Source organism: Pristis pectinata, chromosome 10, assembly GCF_009764475.1.
Source record: "Pristis pectinata isolate sPriPec2 chromosome 10, sPriPec2.1.pri, whole genome shotgun sequence".
Classification (NCBI taxonomy): Eukaryota; Metazoa; Chordata; class Chondrichthyes; order Rhinopristiformes; family Pristidae; genus Pristis; species Pristis pectinata.
In genome coordinates, this window is record NC_067414.1 from 36395734 (window position 1) to 36415141 (window position 19408).

The window sequence follows — 19408 nt, forward strand, 5'->3', positions numbered from 1 at the left end:
AAGAGTGGAAAGTGAGTGGAAAGGTACTGGAAGGAAATTCCAGGGTTTTTGTCCTTGGAAGCTAACGGCATGGCCTCCAATGATGGGATGCCACTAATCAAGGATGTGCAAGAGATTGAAAAGAAGGAATGGAGAAATCTTGGAGAGCTGAAAGACAAAGGAGATTACAAGAGGTCTGGGATGGAGGCTATAGATCTTAGCAAACTATAGATTCAATACTCACAACCACTGGAGCTCTGTCCAAGTACTGGCTTCATTCTTCATTGAGAATCTTAGAGTTCATGGATCCTTTTCCTGCTAACCATTTTCTGTTAGCTGGATTATCCACTACCATTTTCGCCTGGATCAACAAGAAGAAAAAAATAAATAAATACGAGGCCATTGTTGTGTTTCTGCAGGACTTGTAGGGGGACAAACTGTACTTTGAACTGGCTGTTTGATGCAGGTAGCTTAACAGAGGATTACAGTTAAGGAAGCAATGGTAACAATGCAGACATTTTTTCAATAATATGTATTTTCAGGTGTAAACAATAATTCAGCTGTTTTGGTTTGGATTACCATTAATGAATAGGTAGGTGAGGTGCGCAGTCAAACCATCACAACACTGTCCCACAGCAAAATACAGTGATTATTGGAAATCAAAAATAAAAACAGAAAATTAAGAGAATACTCAGTTGGACTGGGAGCACCTGTAAAGAGAGAAAACAGCAAATTTTCAGGTCAATGACCCTTCATCTGATGGAAGGTAATTGATCTGAAACTTAATCTCTGCTTCCCTGTCCATAGATGCTGCCAGAGCTGCTGAGTATTTACAGCACTCTCTGTTTTTATTCCACGACACTAAGTTCCTTATCTCAGCTACATCACATAGGGGACTGAAAATTAAGGGAAGTAATATTTTTACAGACCCTTTTGTGTACCTCCTATTTGCCAGTATGGAAATGTGTGACCAGAGGTCTGGACCTTTACAAATTCTGTTGCTTAGAAACACCACAAGAAATTCCAAAGGCAGATTTACCCCAAAGGTGACAAAGCTGGCAGTAGGTCAATAAAGCTAGTAATGCGGGTAGGGATGAAAATAAAATATATCATGTTGTTTGCATGGCGTTAGATAGCATTTGTGTTGAGTCTATTGCAGCTAATGCTTGTTAGACCAGTAACTTTACAAGCAACAAATCTTTGATTCATCTCCCAATAAATTCTATCTGTTGCTTTCTCAAAGCATTCACTTTAGGAATGTGGGGCCTCACTTTCCCTCAGTACAAAGTACTCCTCTGTCAGGCATTGCTGAGTGTGTGTCACAGGGCAAGCATCGCTGGCAGACATCTGTGCCCTTCCTCAAACATAGCATCTCTGCTCCAACAGTCAGGGAAACTAAACGTCCTGAGTCATTGCGGCCGATTTTTGCATTCCTTGCACTTTCACCCCACAGCTGAGAAGGAGACTGTAAGCTTGGTAACACACTAGATTCCATTGAGCTGGTAGACTTTTTGTTTTTATGTCAGAACTTTCTTCTCTTATTTTTTGAGCTGTTTTTACCATCACACCTCAAGAGATGACCCCCATGATTACAATTTGTTTAATTTTATCTTCTTTATTTGCGGATGTTCAATGATATTTGGGTGATCAACAGGAAAGGGGAAGGGAATAGGCAGTCAGAACAGGGTACCCCTGTGGCCATTCCCCTCAATAACAAGTATACCTCATTGGATACCGTTAAGGGGACGACCTACCAGAGGAAAGCCGCAGTACACCAGATCTCTGGCACTGAGCCTGATTGTGTGGCGCAGAAGGGGGGGGGAGGGGGGGTAGAAGAGGAGAGTGATAGTGATAGGGGATTCATTACTTAGGGGAACAGATAGGAGATTCTGTGGACAAGAACGAGACTCCTGGAGATGCCTTGGATCGAATCCACATCATTCTTAAGGGGGAGGGGGAGCAGCCAGAAATCATGGTACACATTGATACCAACGACATAGGTGGGAAAAGGGATGAGGTCCTGAAGAGGGAATATAGGGAGTTAGGATGGAAGTTAAAGGCAGGACCTCAATGGTAGTAATCTCTGGGTTGCTGCCTGTGCCACGTGCCAGTGAGGGTAAGAATAGGAAGATATGGCAGACAAATGCATGACTACAGAGTTGGTGCAGGGGGCAGGGTTTCAGATTTGTGGTTCATTGGGATCTCTTCTGGGGAAGGTATGACCTGTACAAAAGGGACATGTCACACCTGAACTCGAGAGGGACCAATGTCCTTGCGGGCAGGTTTGCTATCGCTGATGGGGAGGGTTTAAACTAGGTTGGCAGGGGGATGGAAACCAGAGTGTTATGTCAGATGATGGAGCAGTGTAAATGTAGATGCAATGTGCAGAGAGACTGTGAGGAAGGATAGGCAGTGGATAGGACATAAATGCAGTGGATGGGTTGAAATGTATTCAATGCGAGAAGAATAAGGGTGATGAACTCAGAGCACGGATCAGTTTGTGGAATTATGATATTGTGGCCATTACAGAGACTTGGCTGTTGCAAGGGCAGGACTGGCTGCTTGATGTTCTGGGTTTTAGATATTTCAAAAGGGATAGGGAAGCAGGTAAAAGGGGGGCAGGGGTGGCATTGTTAATCAGGGTTAGAATCACAGCTGCAGAAAGGGAGGACGTCGTGGAGAGATCGTCTAGTGAATCAGCGTGGGTGGAAGTTAGAAACAGGAAGGATCACTCTATTGAGAGGATTCTATAGACCACCGCCCCCCCCCCCCCAGTAGCCACCAGGACATTGAGAACCAGAAAAGTAGGCAGGTTTTGGAAAGGTGCAAAAATAACAGGGTTGTTGTCATGGGTGACTTCAACTTCCCTAATATTGATTGGCACCTCCTTAATGCAAAAGGTTCAGATGGGGCAGAATTTGTTAGGTTTATCCAGGATGGATTCCTGACACAATTTGTGGACAGACTGACTAGAGGAGAGGCCATACTGGATCTAGTACCAGGAAATGAACCTGGTCCAGTGACAGACCTTTCAGTGGGCAAGCATTTCGGAGATAGTGACCACAAGTCCCTGACTTTTAGTATAGCCATGGACAAGGATAGGAGCAGACGATATGGGAGAGTTTTTAATTGGGGGAGGGCTAAATACAATGGTATTAGGCAGGAACTTGGGAGCATAAATTGGGAACAGATGTTTTCATGGAAATCCACAGAAGAAATGTGGAGGTTGTTTAGGGAGTACTTGCATGGAGTTCTGGATAGTTTTGTCCCACTGAGACAGGGAAAGAATGGTCGGGTGAAGGAACCATGGTTGATAAGAGAGGTGGAACATTTAGTCAAGAGGAAGAAGGAAGCATACTTAAAGTTGAGGAAGCAAAAATCAGGCAGGGCTCTTGAGAATTATCATGTAGCCGGGAAGGAGCTTAAGAGGGACTTAGGAGAGCCAGAAGGAGACATGAGAAGGCCTTGGCGAGTAGGATTAAGGAAAACACCAAGGCGTTCTACAAGTATGTCAAGAACAGGAAGATGACTAGAGTGAGGGTAGGACCGCTCAGAGATAAAGGGGGAAACATGTGCCTGGAGGTGGAGGTGGTAGGGGAGGTCCTTAAGGAATACTTTGCTTTAGTGTTCACCCGGGAGAGGGACTTTGACGAATGTAAGGTCAGTGTAGAACAGGTTAATGTGCTGGAGCATGTTTAGGTTAAGAAAGAGGTAGTGTTGGAGCTTCTGAAAAACATTAGGATAGATAAGTCCCTGGGGCTGGACGGGATATACCCCAAGTTACTATGGAAAGTGAGGGAAGAGATTGCTGGGGCATTGACGATGATCTTTGTGTCCTCTCTGGCCACAGGAGTGGTACCAGAGGATTGGAGGATGGCAAATGTTGTTCCGTCGTTCAAGAAAGGTAATAGGGATAATCCTGGGAATTATAGACCAGTTAGTCTTATGTCAGTGGTGGGCAAACTATTGGAGAGGATTCTTAGGGACAGGATTTATGAGCATTTGGAGAAGCATAATCTTATTAGGGATAAACAGCATGGTTTTGTGAGGGTCAGGTTATGCCTCACAAGCCTAATTGAGTTTTTCAAGGAGGTGACAAAACACATTGATGAAGGTAGAGCAGAGGATGTGGTGCATATGGATTTTAGTAAAGCATTTGACAAATTTCCCCATGGTAGGCTCATCCAGAAAGTCATGAGGCATGGGATCCATGGAGACTTAGCTGCATGGATTTGGAATTGGCTTGCCCACACAAAGCAGAGGGTGGTATTAGATGGAGAATATCCTGCCTGGAGGTCAGTGACTAGTGGTGTTCAGCAGGGATCTGTTCTGGGACCCCTGCTCTTTGTGATTTTTATAAGTGACTTAGATGAGGAAGTGGAAGGGTGGCTTAGAAAGTTTGCGGATGACACAAAGGTTGTTGTAAATTACAATGGGATAGAGACAGGATGCAGAGTTGGGCAGAGAAGTGGCAGATGGAGTTCAATCAGGAGAAATGTGAAGCGATATACTTTGGAAGAAGGAACTTGAAGGCGGAGTGCAAGGTTAATGGCAAGACTTAGCAGTGTGGAGAAACAGAGGGATTTTGGGGTCCACATCTATAGATCTCTCAAGGTTGCTACGCAGGTTGATAGGGTGGTTAAGAAGGCTTATGGTGTGCTGGCCTTCGTGAGTTCAAGAACTGCGAGGTAATGTTGCAGCTCTATAAAACTTGTTCGACCACACTTATTCTGTTCAGTTCTGGTCACCTCATTATAGGAAGGATGTGGAAGTTTCAGAGAGGGTGCAAACAAGATTTACCAGGATGCTGTCTGGATTAGAGAACATGCCTTATGAGGAAAGGGCTCGGGCTTTTGAGCTAGGGCTTTTCTCGTTGGAGAGACGCAAGATGAGAGGCAACACTCTGTTACACACTGGGGGCATTTTACAGTGTCCAATTCACCCACCAGCCCACACATTTTTGGGATGTGGGAGGAAACTGGAGTATTCAGAGTCACAGGGAGAACATGCAAGCTCCACACAGATGCGACCGGAGAGTTCAGTATTGAACCTGGGTCACTGGAGCTGTGAGGCAGCGGCTCTACTGGTGTATTACTGTACCACCTAATTCTGGATGCATTTTACAAGGGAATGACAGTGAGATCAGCACTGAGTTCAGGTTCCAAAGGCAGGAGGCCTTTGTGTCTCAGTATAAATTAGGCCTGTTGCTGATGTCGATGAGATGTGCAAGGCTAGCTGTCCTGTTTGCTTCACACTGATATGGATCTGCTACAATACCAGCGGCAACCCTCAGCCAGACCCCTGAACAAAGGGAACACAAGGAGGTCGAGGTGTGGGATGAGTGTCAGAATGGGGAAGGGAACCTTGGAGGACAACACGGGTGATTAAAATGAAAAAAAGAATTTTAAAAAAAGCAGAGGAAGCCTGAGGTGTGCCTCACTTCATCCTGCCAATATCCAGAGCAGGCCTAGAAAGAGGTCACATTAACAGTTTGATAGAATGTTGTTCCAGAGCCAAATTAATTGGTTTTGTCCCAGCTTTGCATTCAGATCTACATATATATCCCTGCATCCAGGTCTTTTATGACGTGGTTGTTCATGGTGAGGTGGATGGAGGGTCTGCTACAAAAAGGGGCAAACTGAAAATTATAACTTTTGCAGTATCCTGAAGCAGGCTGATTTTTTTGCTGCTTTCATTGTGCTCTTAACTGACCAGGTGGATATTATGGATATTACACCATGGGATATGCAGGCATTTGTCCTTCATTAATGCAAGTTGTTTTGTGCTCTGTTTCTCTAGATCTGCCCCTTTGCGAAAGGATATAGTGTGTCCCTTACACTGAGAGCATTGTTGCACAGATACAAAGAGTGGACTCCTTCAAGAGTTGCCCTTAAGTTTTGCAGATGGTGTAGAATTTTCGTGGATTTTCATTTTGTTCCTTTGTTATGTAAAGTGGTAAGGAGCTGTTTTAAAGTAAGTCTACACCAAGATTTATATTAATAGTTACTGTCTAAGACCACTCAGCAGTTCTCTACTAAACTACTGATTAAAAACAAGAATTTGACAAGTATTGAGGATAGCGATTCAAGCACTCTGTGGCGCAACAAGCACCTGTAGGTGATACCAATAAACTGCCATTGGGTCTAATGTGTTAATGAGTAACATGAATGTTGAAAGCAACACTTGACAGACTGGTAATTTAGATGTACCTTGCTTACTTTCATGTAACACAATGAGTGGTCTAATTGTCTATCCCAAGAAACACAGCAGTGAAGTGCTTCACTCACAGTATGTGGTCTTTTACATGCAAGAAATAAAAAGAGATCTTTACTCTGGATTACTTGAAAAATGTAGTCAACAAACATAATAGAAGTGACTAATGTATTCATCTCTTGACACTATGAGATGGAAATGAACTCTCTGTGACATGCACTAAACCTTAAAAAAATCCTGACAACTCCAGTCAGTTTGTATAAAGCCTAAGCATAATTCCTAATTCATGAGCAAGAACTGATGGTGAACAATTTTTACAAAAACAAACACTTTCCCTCTTCCTGTACTATGGGCTGTCTGACAGGAAGCAAGCGGCTCACTTGTCTTCTTAAAGCTGTAGTTACTCTAACCTTCTCAACGATTCAATGTGCACACCACAATATTTAAAGTTTCCGTACTATTGGCTGTTATTTTTGACCGAATCCACTAAAGTATTGGAAATGCATTGATTGAAATAGGTTTTTTTTACTGTATGGATCTGCTTTTCTCCTCTGATAGCCACACTAATGCTCCCAAACCAGGGTTATAATTTCACTTGCAATGTTTATCATATCTGTTGGTTGGGGAAGCCTGATCAGTTGGAATGTTCATTAACTATCTGGCTCATAAAAAGCCACAATTCAAAATGCCTGTGTTTGATTAGCATCAGCTGATCAGTTATTCAAAATTCAATATTTAGGGTAAAATACATCTCGGGAAGTAGTCAATGACAGAATCACCCTTTTTCTCCTTTGTGACATCAGAGGGATCTTGGGGTCCGAGTCCATAGGACGCTCAAAGCAGCTGCACAGGTTGACTCTGTGGTTAAGAAGGCATATGCTGTATAGTCCTTCATCAATCGGGGAATTGAATTTAGGAGCCGAGAGGTATTGTTGCAGCTGTATAGGTCCCTGGTCAGACCCTACTTGGAGTATTGTGCTCAGTTCTGATCGCCTCACTACAGGAAAGATGTGGAAGCCATAGAGAGGGTGCAGAGGAGATTTACAAGGATGCTGCCTGGAATGCGGAGCATGCCTTATGAAAGCAGGTTGAGGGAACTCGGCCTTTTCTCCTTGGAGAGACGGAGGATGAGGGGGGGACCTGCTAGAGGTGTATAAGATGATGAGAGGTATTGATCAGGTAGATAGTCAGAGGCTTTTCCCCAGGGCTGAACTGGCGGCCACAAGAGGACATAGGTTTAAGATGCTGGGGAGTAGATATAGAGGAGATGTCAGGGGTAAGTTTTTTACTCAGAGAGTGGTGAGTGCGTGGAATGGGCTGCCAGAAACGGTGGTGGAGGCGGATACAATAGGGTCTTTCAAGAGACTGTTGGATAGGTACATGGAGCTGAGTAAAATAGAGGGCTATGGGTAAGCCTAGTAATTTCTAGGGTAGGGACATGATTGGCACAGCTTTGTGGGCCGAAGGGCCTGAATTGTGCTGTAGTTTTTCTATGTTCTATGTTCTACCGTACAAATGGGAAGTAACTCGGTAATGTGTTCCATACAAAACAACCTAGATGGCAATGTAACTCATACCTTATGCTTGGAAACCAGGGGTATGTCATTAACACCCACTCTTGCTTTATTCTCCAAGATGTATTGGTCTTTAATCAACTGTTTTACTGCATTGTTCTGGAGACTTTTCTTCCAAGTCCAATTTGTTGTTGACCCTGTGAAAAATCAAGAATTCAACATTAATACCCATCTGCAAATCCTTCCACTGGCCATCTCTCCTTTTTAGTAACAACTGGTATTAATGTAAAAACTTTTGTGACATGATTCACAGATTGGTGTTAAGAAAATGAATATTAAGCCAGGAAGGAGGAGATTCGAAGGGTAACATAAAACTTGATATAGAAGATTGGTAAGAGGAGAGAGAAGCTGAGACTGAGACCCTTAAAGCATTTTAGAGTGGGTTTCAGACAGCTGAAGGCTTTGCTACTAATACTGGGGCAGAGAGTGAAAGAGAGAGAGAGCGATTCAGAGAGAGAAATAGAGAGGCATAGAGACAGAAAGATAGAGTGAGTGAGGGAGAGATAGAGAGACAGAGCAAGAGAAAGACAGAGAGGCAGAGAGGGAGGGAAGGGGAGAGAAAGAGAGAGAGACAGCGAGAGAAAGAGAGGGAAAAGATAGAGAGTCAGAGATGAAAAGAGACAGAGAGAGTCAATGAGAGATACAAAGAGAGAAAGGCAGAGAGAGAAAAAGAGATATCATAGCAAAGACAAGGAGACTTTAGCAATACAGAATTTTGCATCATTAAAATTTCTATTGCTTGCTTAGTGTCTGCAAGGACATACTTTTGGACATCTGTGGAGAAAGATGGTACTTATCTGTGTTGAATGCCATGGACACAGACAGTAATGACATGTTGGATTAGCCTAGTTGAGTAACTGCAATACATTTTCTCAATGGTACACACTGTAGCCATGGTGAACAGGTAGTGGAAGAAGTGAAAGTTGCTTAGTTAATATAAATTTAAACTTAAAAATGACAGTTGGCTAGTTTTCATGGTGAGAGGTCCTATTATGTGTTGAAACTTCCATTGCTACATGCTTTGGAGCTTTTAGTTTTTAACTTGACTAACACAAGAAATGTTGCATATTTTCATTGGAGATTCAGAAACCAGAAAACTTTCCTATGGGCTCAACAGGTTCTAGCAGTATGTTGGAGACAAGAAAAGCCCCAGGCACCTCACTGAGACTGCCCTCAATTAGTTGCTCTCAGTCAGGATGATAGTAGAGGGATTGGAAGTGACCTTGGCACCTCTGAGTTGGAAAGGGGAACATTGTCAACTGGACCCCCTGTTCTTTGATACCCAGTGAACTCATGCTGGAAATCACACTTATGTGTGAATATTGGCTCAAATGTGGCACTTCTTCAATGGAATGAAGTTTGTCTTTATTCATTTACAGGATTTGGATGTTGCTGCCAAAACCATCATTTGTTTCTCATCCCCAGCTGCCCTTGAGAAGACTTTTCAAACTGTCATGGCCCTTCTGCTGAAGGTATTCTCATAGTGCTTTTGGGGAAAGAAGTTCAGGATTTAGACCCCATGATCATGAAGGGGCAGTAATATATTTCCAAGCCAAGATGGAATGCAACTTGGAATAAGATCTGTGAAAGGTGATATTTCTATGAACCTCCTACTCTTGTGCTTCTTGGCAGTAAAGGTCACAGGTTTAAGTATCATAGGGAAGTAAGGAGAGTGCATTATGTGGATAGTACACACTATAGCCACTGTGCACTGTTCACTGTGAAGCGAGTGAATGTTTAGAATAATGGATGGGATACTTTGAGCTTGTTGGGCTCCTTGAGCAATGTTGGAGCTGCACACGTCCAGGCAAGTGGAGAGCATTCCTTCACACTCCTAACTTATGTCTTGTAGATGATGAAAAGACTTTGTTATGTCAGGAGGTCAGTCAGTTGTTGCATGTTACCCAGCTTCTGGTTTGCTCTTGTAGCAACGTACAGTACTTATGTGGTTAGTCTAGTTGATCTTCTGGTCAATTGTGAACCCCAGAATGTTTATGGTTAGGGTGAGGCTCTTGCCATTGATGTCCAGGAGAGTTGGTTCGACTCTGGTTTGTCTTTTATTGGAGATGATAATATCCCAACACCTAAGCAGTGCTAATGTTATTTGCCACTTATCAGCTCATGTCTAAATGTCTTGCTGCATGCAGTTAGAAGCTACTTCATTTTCTGAGGAAAGATGCAAAGAATTTAACATAGTGCAATTATCAGCCAACATCTCCACTCTGCCCTTATGATGGAAGGAAGGTCACTGATGAAATAGCTAAAGATACTTGGGCCTGGGACAATCCCCTGAGGAACCCTTCCAGAAGTGTCTTGGGGTTAGGATGATTGATCTTTAACAAGCACAACCACCTATCTTTGTGCAAAGTATGTCTCCAACAGGTGCTCACACTCTTCAGTGTAGTTAATTATAGACAATAGACAATAGACAGTAGGAGCAGAAGTAGACCATTCGGCCCTTTGAGTCTGCACCGCCATTTTGAGATCATGGCTGATCCTCAACAATCAATATCCTGTTCCTGCCTTGTCCCCATATCCCTTGATTCCCCTATCTATAAGAAACCTATCTAGCTTCTTCTTGAAAGTGCCCAGAGAATTGGCCTCCACTGCCCTCTGAGGCAGTGCATTCCACAAATTCACAACCCTCTGGGAGAAGAAGTTTTTCCTCACCTCTGTCCTAAATGGCCTAGCCCTTATTCTTAAATCATGCCCCCTGGTCCTGGACTTCCCCAACATCTGGAACATATTTCCTGTCTCTATCTTGTCCAATCCCTTAATAATCCTGTATGTTTCAATCAGATCCCCTCTCAATCTTCTCAATTCCAGCGTGTACAATCCCAGTCTCTCCAACCTCTCAGCATAAGACAGTCCCGACATCCCCGGAATTAACCTCGTAAACCTACGCTGCACGCCCTCTATAGCCAGGATATCCTTCCTTAACCCTGGAGAACAAAACTGTACACAATACTCCAGGAGTGGTCTCACCAGGGCCCTGTACAAACAATAAACAGTGGAAATACATATGTCTCCAATCTTGGTTGTGGGTAAGTAAAAAAAAAGTCATTGGGTCATAACTAACTCTTTAAGAATATAGAAGGGAGTTAATTTTTTTAAGAGAGAAAAGAAATGAAAGGAAAGCAGAAAACTGTGGCAAAAATTAGTAAGAAGAAAGCCTGCTGAACAAGAATACATAGCTTCTAAAGTATTAGTTGATGCAATCCTACACTGGCATACCTTTCATGAATTAAAATTATATCTATTAAATACATATATTTTTGGTTTGAAACAAGGCTAATTTATTACTTTATTTATGGGTAGGGTAATTAATGCAAACAAATTACTGTAAATGTAACCACCTGCATTATTGGAGCAACTTCTCTGCTTATGAGTTTTCTTCTGTAACAGATCACTGAATTGGCTAACAGGCAATTTAAAAAAAAGATATTCTGATGACTTTAAAAACTTGGAAAGATACCTTAAATATTTATAATCAACACTGGCTAGATGGCATTTCATATGGAATCTGATTGAAAGAAGAGATGAAACTTTATAATTGGCAAAGTATTTCAAATTTATCTTCACCTATTTTAAAGGTACAAAATTCTGATTGCTAGACTAGGACTGACCCGTGTGACTTTGATATGCTTGATGTTGGTTATGTTGTCTTTTTGATTTGAGATTTTAATGAATGAGCAGCACAAGAAAAACAGGAGTTGTGGGCCTGGAAATTAATGTTGTTATATAAACATCTTACTCCCCAATTGCCATTATTTTAATTAATTTAAAATAAGTCAGTTAATGACTCCATAGAAACATCACAAAGGAAAATTTGAAGCAAGTCTGTTATAATTGTGCAACAATATCATTGACCGTCTTTTCTTGGCTTTTGTGTCAATATAAACTGTGATTATACAAAACAATTACTGAGTAGTAATGACATCACATGATTTACCATACGGTTATGCCCATATGCCTATGGTCCCTGTCTAATGTTGTTGGTGTCAAAAAAGCACCACTGCTAGAATCAAAACTGAAAATCAAAACTGAAAATCAAAACTAAACTGCAGATGCTGAAAATCTGAAATGAAAACAGAAAATGCTAGAAACACTCGGCAGGTCAGGCAGTGTCAACGGTAAGAGAAACAGTTAACATTCCAGGTCCTGCACCCTTCATTGCTGCCTGACCTGCTGAGTTTTTCCACAATTTTCTGTTTTTACTGCTAGAATCAATTCCATGGAACTTGAACTGTACTGGAAATTTTTCTTGTAGAGAATTCTTACCTGTATCATTTCCACAATCTGAAAACCAACTGGTGCATTTATTTAATTTCTTTTTATTCATTTGTAATGTGTGAGCCTCATTGGCAAGGATTTAGTTCCCAATGAAATTGCTTTGAGAAATAGCAGTGGCCCACTTTCTTGAGGCACTGTAGTCTATGTGGTAAATTAATATTTGCCATTGAATTTCCAGCTGAATTCAACTAAAGTTAAAGCTCGCTTATTTTCATTGTACATAAATAAATCAATATAATCTCTTTGGACCGGGATCATACATCAAGAAATATAGCAGAATATTTAAGCTAAAGATTAAGAGAAGAATTTTAAATGGGATGTCAAATATAACAAAGCAGATCCAGAAGAGTCAAGTCTGCTCAAACTTTCTGTACCACAGAGTATTCCACTTTATTATTGTATTCTTCCCATAGGTAGTTGGTGAGACTATGAGGTTAAGAATCAGCTAATACCAGATTTTAACTGAACCCATCATGGGTTTATGTTCTGTTAAATATTTCACTTCTTTCTCCTGAGTCTCTCAGATAAAACAGTGATGAGTAGATCAAAATCCTGAAATAATATCATAAATATTACTGTGAAATATATATCTCCCACTGCTTTTATTTAAGCTTCATCACTCTCTCCTCGACAATTCTAATTAACTCCCCACATCCACATTGCTGTCTTTTATCAAAAAAATAAAAGTGTCTGTTCCGTTCAGATACATTGTTGTTGTCCACTGGAGACTGTGCTTGTAGAAAGCAGGTAACAATTCCCCCAGCCAATTTCCCTTCATTCAAGCAATGCAGTTTGCAAGGTGACAACTTGTATGGAACAGGGTGGAAGCTATAGAAATGCTGAACTATCAGAGGTAGCATCCTTTAGGTGAGATAGTGGGTCATATCAATCTGGACTCTGCCTGCTTACACTTATCTGGACCAGATGCAAGCTGACCCTCCACACTCTTCAGCTGAGTGGTAAGATGCAGCAGGACCATAGTAGCAGGTGGGGCTCAGACACCATTCCAGTGAGGACAGTCCCTCCCACCACCCCCCAGCCCAGAATATGTGTCAGAAGGTGAGGCTGGGGGCTGAGCTTTGTCTTCTGTCAAACCTGAGATGTTCATTAAGGGTTTTAACAAGTATAGGAAAACAAAAGGATTAAAAAAAAATAAGAAGAAATTTAAATTATTAAAAGAAAATAAGCAGTAAATAAATAAATTAACTTATGTTTTATCCATTCCAAGATCAAGGTCAAGAATCCTCATTCAACTCCACACAATTTGGCTGGCATGTGTTCAAAGAGGTGAATTCCATGTGGATTCCAGCAAAATAAAGGAGTGATTAAGATGCCAGAACTTGTCTCTCAGCACATCCTGGACTTAAGTTTGTCCATTAAGTCTGGGACTTATGTGAGAGTGGCTGATCACCAGTAGTTGGATGAAACCTGTCCATATCTTTTGGTGGTTCAGGTAGATGGTAAAGGCTTCCTGGACCTGGTACTAGACAATGAGCCTAATCAGGTTTCAGATCTCTTGGTGGGAGAGCATTTTGGAGACAGTGACCATAACTCCTTGACCTTTACTATCGCCTTGGAGAGGGATAGGAGCAGACAATATGGGTAAGTATTTAACTGGGGGAGGGGGAATTATGATGCTATGAGGCAGGAACTTGGGAGCGTAAATTGGGAACAGATGTTCTTGGGGAAGTGCACAATGGAAGCGTGGAGGTTGTTTAAGGAATACTTGCATGGGGTTCTGGATAGGTTTGTCCCGTTGAGGCAGGGTAAGGATGGTAGAGTGAAGGAACCTTGGTCGACAAGATACGTAAAATATCTTGTCAAGAGGAAGAAAAAAGTTTACCTCAGGTTTAGAAAGCATGGATCAGACAGGACTCTGTAGAGTTACAAGGTAACCAGGAGGGAGCTTAAGGATGGACTTAGGAGAGCTAGAAGGGGGCATGAGAGGTCCTTGGTGAGTAGGATTAAGGAAAACCCCAAGGCATTCTATACGTATGTGAAGAATGGGAGGATAACTGGAGTGAGGGTAGGACTGGTCAGGAATGAAAGAGGAAACGTGCCTGGAGTCGGAAGAGGTAGGGGAGGTCCTTAATGAATACTTTGCTTCAGTATTCGCCAGTGAGGGAGACCTTGACGTTTGTGAGGATGGTGTACAACAGGCCAATACTCTAGGGATGTTGATGTGAGAAAAGACATTAGGATAGATAAGTCACTGGGGACGGATGGGATATATCCAAGGTTATTATGGGAAGCGAGGGAAAAGATTGCTGTGCCTTTGGTGACGATCTTTGCATCCTCACTAGCCACAGGACCGGTGCCAGATGATTGGAGGGTGGCAAACGTTGTTCCTTTGTTCAAGAAAGAGAGTAGGGATAACCCTGGGAATTACAGGTCAGTGAGTCTTACTTCAGTGGTGGGCAAGTTACTGAAGAAGATTCTTAGAGACAGGATTTATGAGCACTTGGAGAAACACGGGCTGCTTAGGGACAGTCAGCATGGCTTTGTGAGGAGCAGGTCATGCCTCACAAGCCTGACTGAGTTCTTTGAGGACGTGACAAAGCACATTGATGAAGATAGAGCAGTGGATGTGGTGTACATGGATTTTAGTAAGGTGTTTGATAAGGTTCCTCATGGAAGGCTCATTCAGAAAGTCAGGAGGCATGGGATCTAGAGAAATTTGGCTGTGTGGATTCAGAATCGGCTTGACCATAGAAGACAGAGGGTGATTGTAGGTGGAGCATATTCTGCCTGGAGATCGGTAACCAGTGGTGTTCCGCAAGGATCTGTTCTGGGACCCCTGCTCTTTGTGATTTTTATAAATGACTTGGATGAGGATGTGGAAGGGTGGGTTAGTAAGTTTGCAGATGACACCAAGGTTGGTGGTGTTGTGGATAGTGTCGAAGGTTGCTGTAGGTTACAACAGGACATTGATAGGATGGAGAACTGGGCTGAGAAGTGGCAGAAGGAGTTCAACCTGGAAGAGTGTGAAGTGATATACTTTGGAAGATTGAATTTGAAGGATCTTGGGGTCCATGTCCATAGATCCCTCAAGGTTGCCCCACAGGTTGATAGGGTTGTTAAGAAGGCCTTTGATGTGTTGGCCTTCATTAGTCGGTGTATTAAATTCAAGAGCCGCGAGGCAATGTTGCAGCTCTGGTTAGACCACACTTGGAGTATTGTGTTCAGTTCTGGTCGTCTCATTATAGGAAGGATGTGGAAGCTTTAGAGAGGGTGCAGAGGAGATTTACCAGGATGCTTCCTGGATTGGAGAGCATGTCTTATGAGGATGGTGAGCTAGGACTTTTCTCTTTGGAGAGAAGGAGGATGAGAGGTGACCTGATAGAGGTTTACAAAATGATAAGAGGCATAGATCGACTGGACAGTCAGAGACATTTTCCCAGAGCAAAAATGGCTAACACAAGGGGGCATAATTTTAAGGTGATTGGAGGAAGGTATATGGGGGGATAGAAACATAGAAAAACTACAGCACAATTCAGGCCCTTCGGCCCACAAAGCTGTGCCAAACATGTCCCTACCCTAGAAATTACTAGGCTTACCCATAACCCTCTGTTTTATTCAGCTCCATGTACCTATCTAACAGTCTCTTGAAAGACCCTATCGTATCAGCCTCCACCACCGTTTCTGGCAGCCCATTCCACGCACTCACCATTCTCTGAGTAAAAAACTTACCCTTGACATCTCCTCTATACCTACTCCCCAGCAGCTTAAACCTATGTCCTCTTGTGGCCACCATTTCAGTGCTGGGGAAAAGCCTCTGACTATCTACCCGATCAATACCTCTCATCATCTCATACACCTCTAGCAGGTTCCCCCTTATCTTCCGTCGCTCCAAGGAGAAAAGACCGAGTTCCCTCAGCCTGCTTTCATAAGGCATGCTCCGCATTCCAGGCAGCATCCTTGTAAATCCCTCTGTACCCTCTGTATGGCTTCCACATCTTTCCTGTAGTGAGATGACCAGAACTGAGCACAGTACTCCAAGTGGGGTCTGACCAGGGACCTATATAGCTGCAACAATACCTCTCGACTCCTGAATTCAATTCCCCGATTGATGAAGGACAATATACCATATGCCTTCTTAACCATAGAGTCAACCTGTTCAGTCGCTTTGAGCATCCTATGGACTTGGACCTCAAGATCCCTCTGATCCTCCACACTGCCAAGAGTCCTACCATTAATACTATATTCCGCCAACATATTTGACCTACCAAAATGAACCACTTCACACATATCTGGGTTGAACTGCATCTGCCACTTCTCAGCCCAACTTTGCATCCTATCTATGTCCCTCTGTAACCTCTGACAGCCCTCCAAACTATCCACAACACCCCCAACCTTCGTGTCATCCGCAAACTTACTAACCCACCCCTCCACTTCCTCATCCAGAGGTAAGTCAGAGGATGTCAGAGGTAAGTTTTTTACACAGAGAATGGTGGGTGCATGGAACGCACTGCTGGCAGAGGTGGTGGAGGCAGATACATTAGGGACATTTAAGAGACTCTTTGATCGGCACATGAATGATAGAAAAATGGAGGGCCTGTACTATGCTGTAATGTTCTGTGTTCTATATTCAATACTATAATTCCAAGCAAGCTTATCTCCAACTCTGAGGCCTGGGACTCAATGCTTCCCTTTGCAACTGGGTCCTTGACTTCCTGACCCACAGACCGCAATAAGTAAGTATTGGCAGCAACACCTCTGCCATGATTATTTTCATGTGAATGCATTGGAACTATTTCTGAGAGATATGATAAGATGCTTTACAAATGCAGCTGTGCTTTAAATTCAAAACTGAAACTCAGGTGTCCTAATACAACTTTCTCATGTTGCTGTCAAGCTGATACTGCGAGGGTGAATTTGCAATTATACACCTTTGGTGGGGAGCCTCACCTCCTGCAGGTGTGTCTTGCAAATGCTGATAAAATGAGCATTATTTGTCATTTGCACTGGTAAGAAATTCATGTGCTATGTACACTGGAATTCCTGAAAGGCATTTTAGGCGGCCAAGGCATTCCAGCAAGAATGCAAGGTTGGAAAATTATCCATAAGATGCTAATGGCTGCCTGAGATTCACCTCAAATGTCATGTTGCATATGTCAATCAACAGGTCAATTATCCTTAAGCTCCCCCGAATTCTCTGATTTAGCTTTGATTTTACTGCTGGATCCAGAGGTCATTGTCACATTTCATTCTCATAATGTACTTAAATTTAATTTCCATGTAAATTACCATCACCAAAATGTTAACTCCAATTTTTGCTTCATCATTTCTGTGCTTTCCGTTGGTTGCCCTTCCTCAATGCAGGGAAGGTGAAACTTATAGCCTTAGAGTGTAAAAGTAAAAAAAATGAACTGAATCAAAATAAATTTGAGGGACTGGAAGTAAGTAAATACATGCAAAGGCTTAAATACTGCCACAATAGAGAGCATGCCATAAATTGGTCAAAATTGATACCGTCATTTATGTTTCTCTATCACAAAGTCCTTATTGAAAAGCTGTTCTGATGTTGTGAATGATTTCCTGAAGTACAAGTGGCTCAATGGAGATGAATGCTCAACAGTGGCCATCGTACTCAGAATTAACCATGTGAATACTCGAGTAGCTTTCACACAACACTTACTCATCATAATGACATACCATGCAATGTGCAATTTGAACTTTCCTGTCCCAAAGCTTATAGTTCTCAATCATTATTGCCGTGCAGAGTAATGCCTTGGATATTGATATGTTCATTATGGGAAAGGTGGAACAAAACCACAGAAATTTTCAGACTCACCTTTGGATTTATTCAAGTTTAGGCTGTTGGTGAATTTGGGGGAACAATTAGATTTTTTGTTTTTAGTTTATTACTGTAAGCCCCCTGAAATGACAGGAATGATGTTCTGAAAACATTAAAGCATGACTTTCAAAAGGGAATTGGATGCACACTTGAGAAAAGTGATTAATGGAGCTGCAGCGAATGAGTAGGGGGAATGGCATGGACTGGATTGTGCGACAGAGAAATAGCACAGGATGAGCCAAATGGCCCCCTTCTGTGCTTTGATGTTTTTGTGTAGACAGCTAAGTATGGAGTGTGACAGGGAGGATTTCAAGGAATTGCGGCCACTTTTAGAACAAGAGACTGCATGAGTGGAATGGAATATTTTCAACAAGCTGGCAGAAATGTCCTTGTGTCAAGGGAAGGACTTAGTGACATTGGTATGGGACCACCTGGCTGCAGCCAGAAACTTGACAAGCCAACCATACATGACTATCATTGATTTAAAAGAGCATTGACTTTTCCAATTCAAGGGCAAATAACAAGGTAAATATAAAAATAGTTGTCTATCCTGTACCTGCATATATTGACCTGCTGAATGAGCATACTTGTGCAAATTACAGATTCTGGTTTCCACAATAGACTCTGCTGTTTGCTGGATCAAAAAGGAATTTTCCCATCAAAGGTAGAGTCACCTCGGTGTGAGACTTTAATGGTACTGATGCTGTATGGTGGGAATGTTAAATCTAACCTCTAGTTACACCAACAGTTTCAGTTGTTGGCCTGAAGAAATTAAAAATCTGCAAAACAGCAAGCTGAAACAAGGCCAGTGGACAAGTAGACAAAACAAAGTCTTTGTTCTCACCATGTGGTGGAAGACGTGGAGGCTATCATTTAATGAGACTGTTCTTGTGACCACCATTTTGTGAACTGGTTTTCTAAACTAACACTTGCTGGATTAAAGTAATCAAAAGTGGACACAACAAAGGCCCTACCGAGAATCTGCTAAATCAGAGATCATTTTCAAATGAGAAGTTATTTGTGTGATGCTCTCTGATAAGGTAGAAGAATCGACACAGGTTTATAAGAAGAATAATCTGTGTCCGTGAACTGAAATAACCTGAGCCCAGTGTCTGACTTGAACTGGCTGTAACTGGTTTGAAATGGCCTGATTCAGGGAAAAGCAAAGGAATGACATCAGAGGCATCTCCTCATTTGGGAGAAGAGCAATGAGGTACTGTTACCTGTAGCCTTGGGCCAAAGCCAACGAAAAGTGGACACAGGATAGCCAGATAAGTCAGAACCAATGGAACCAAAGTATAACGGTTCAGAACCAATTAGAAAAATGAACAAAAATGAAGGATTTCAGAGGTAGAGCAGCAAGAACTCTGGATACTAACTACAGCAAGGAAGATCCCCATGCCTGGGGCAGGGAGAAGAAGGATCAATTGTTTGGCCAACGGAGATGCCCTATATCGGTGCTGTAAGTGAGAGAAGTAGTTTCAGTGAGTACTGGTACCAAAGGAACAATAGCTTTCAGGAATTGTTGACCCAGGGTCAACATAACATAATT

The 19408-nt window shown here is 42.4% G+C and overlaps 1 protein-coding gene across 1 annotated transcript in view; it reads right to left on the reverse strand.

The window, feature by feature from the left end:
• Positions 1-253: 253 nt before the first annotated feature.
• The window catches only part of LOC127575191 (PC3-like endoprotease variant B), a 452025-nt gene continuing 432870 nt past the window's right edge, over positions 254-19408 (reverse strand). The window contains exons 10-11 of the mRNA XM_052024893.1: positions 7770-7903; positions 254-340 (exon numbers count right to left, since the gene is read on the reverse strand). Of these exons, the coding sequence (XP_051880853.1) occupies positions 254-340; positions 7770-7903 (221 nt within the window). The remainder of the gene's footprint in view (positions 341-7769; positions 7904-19408) is intronic.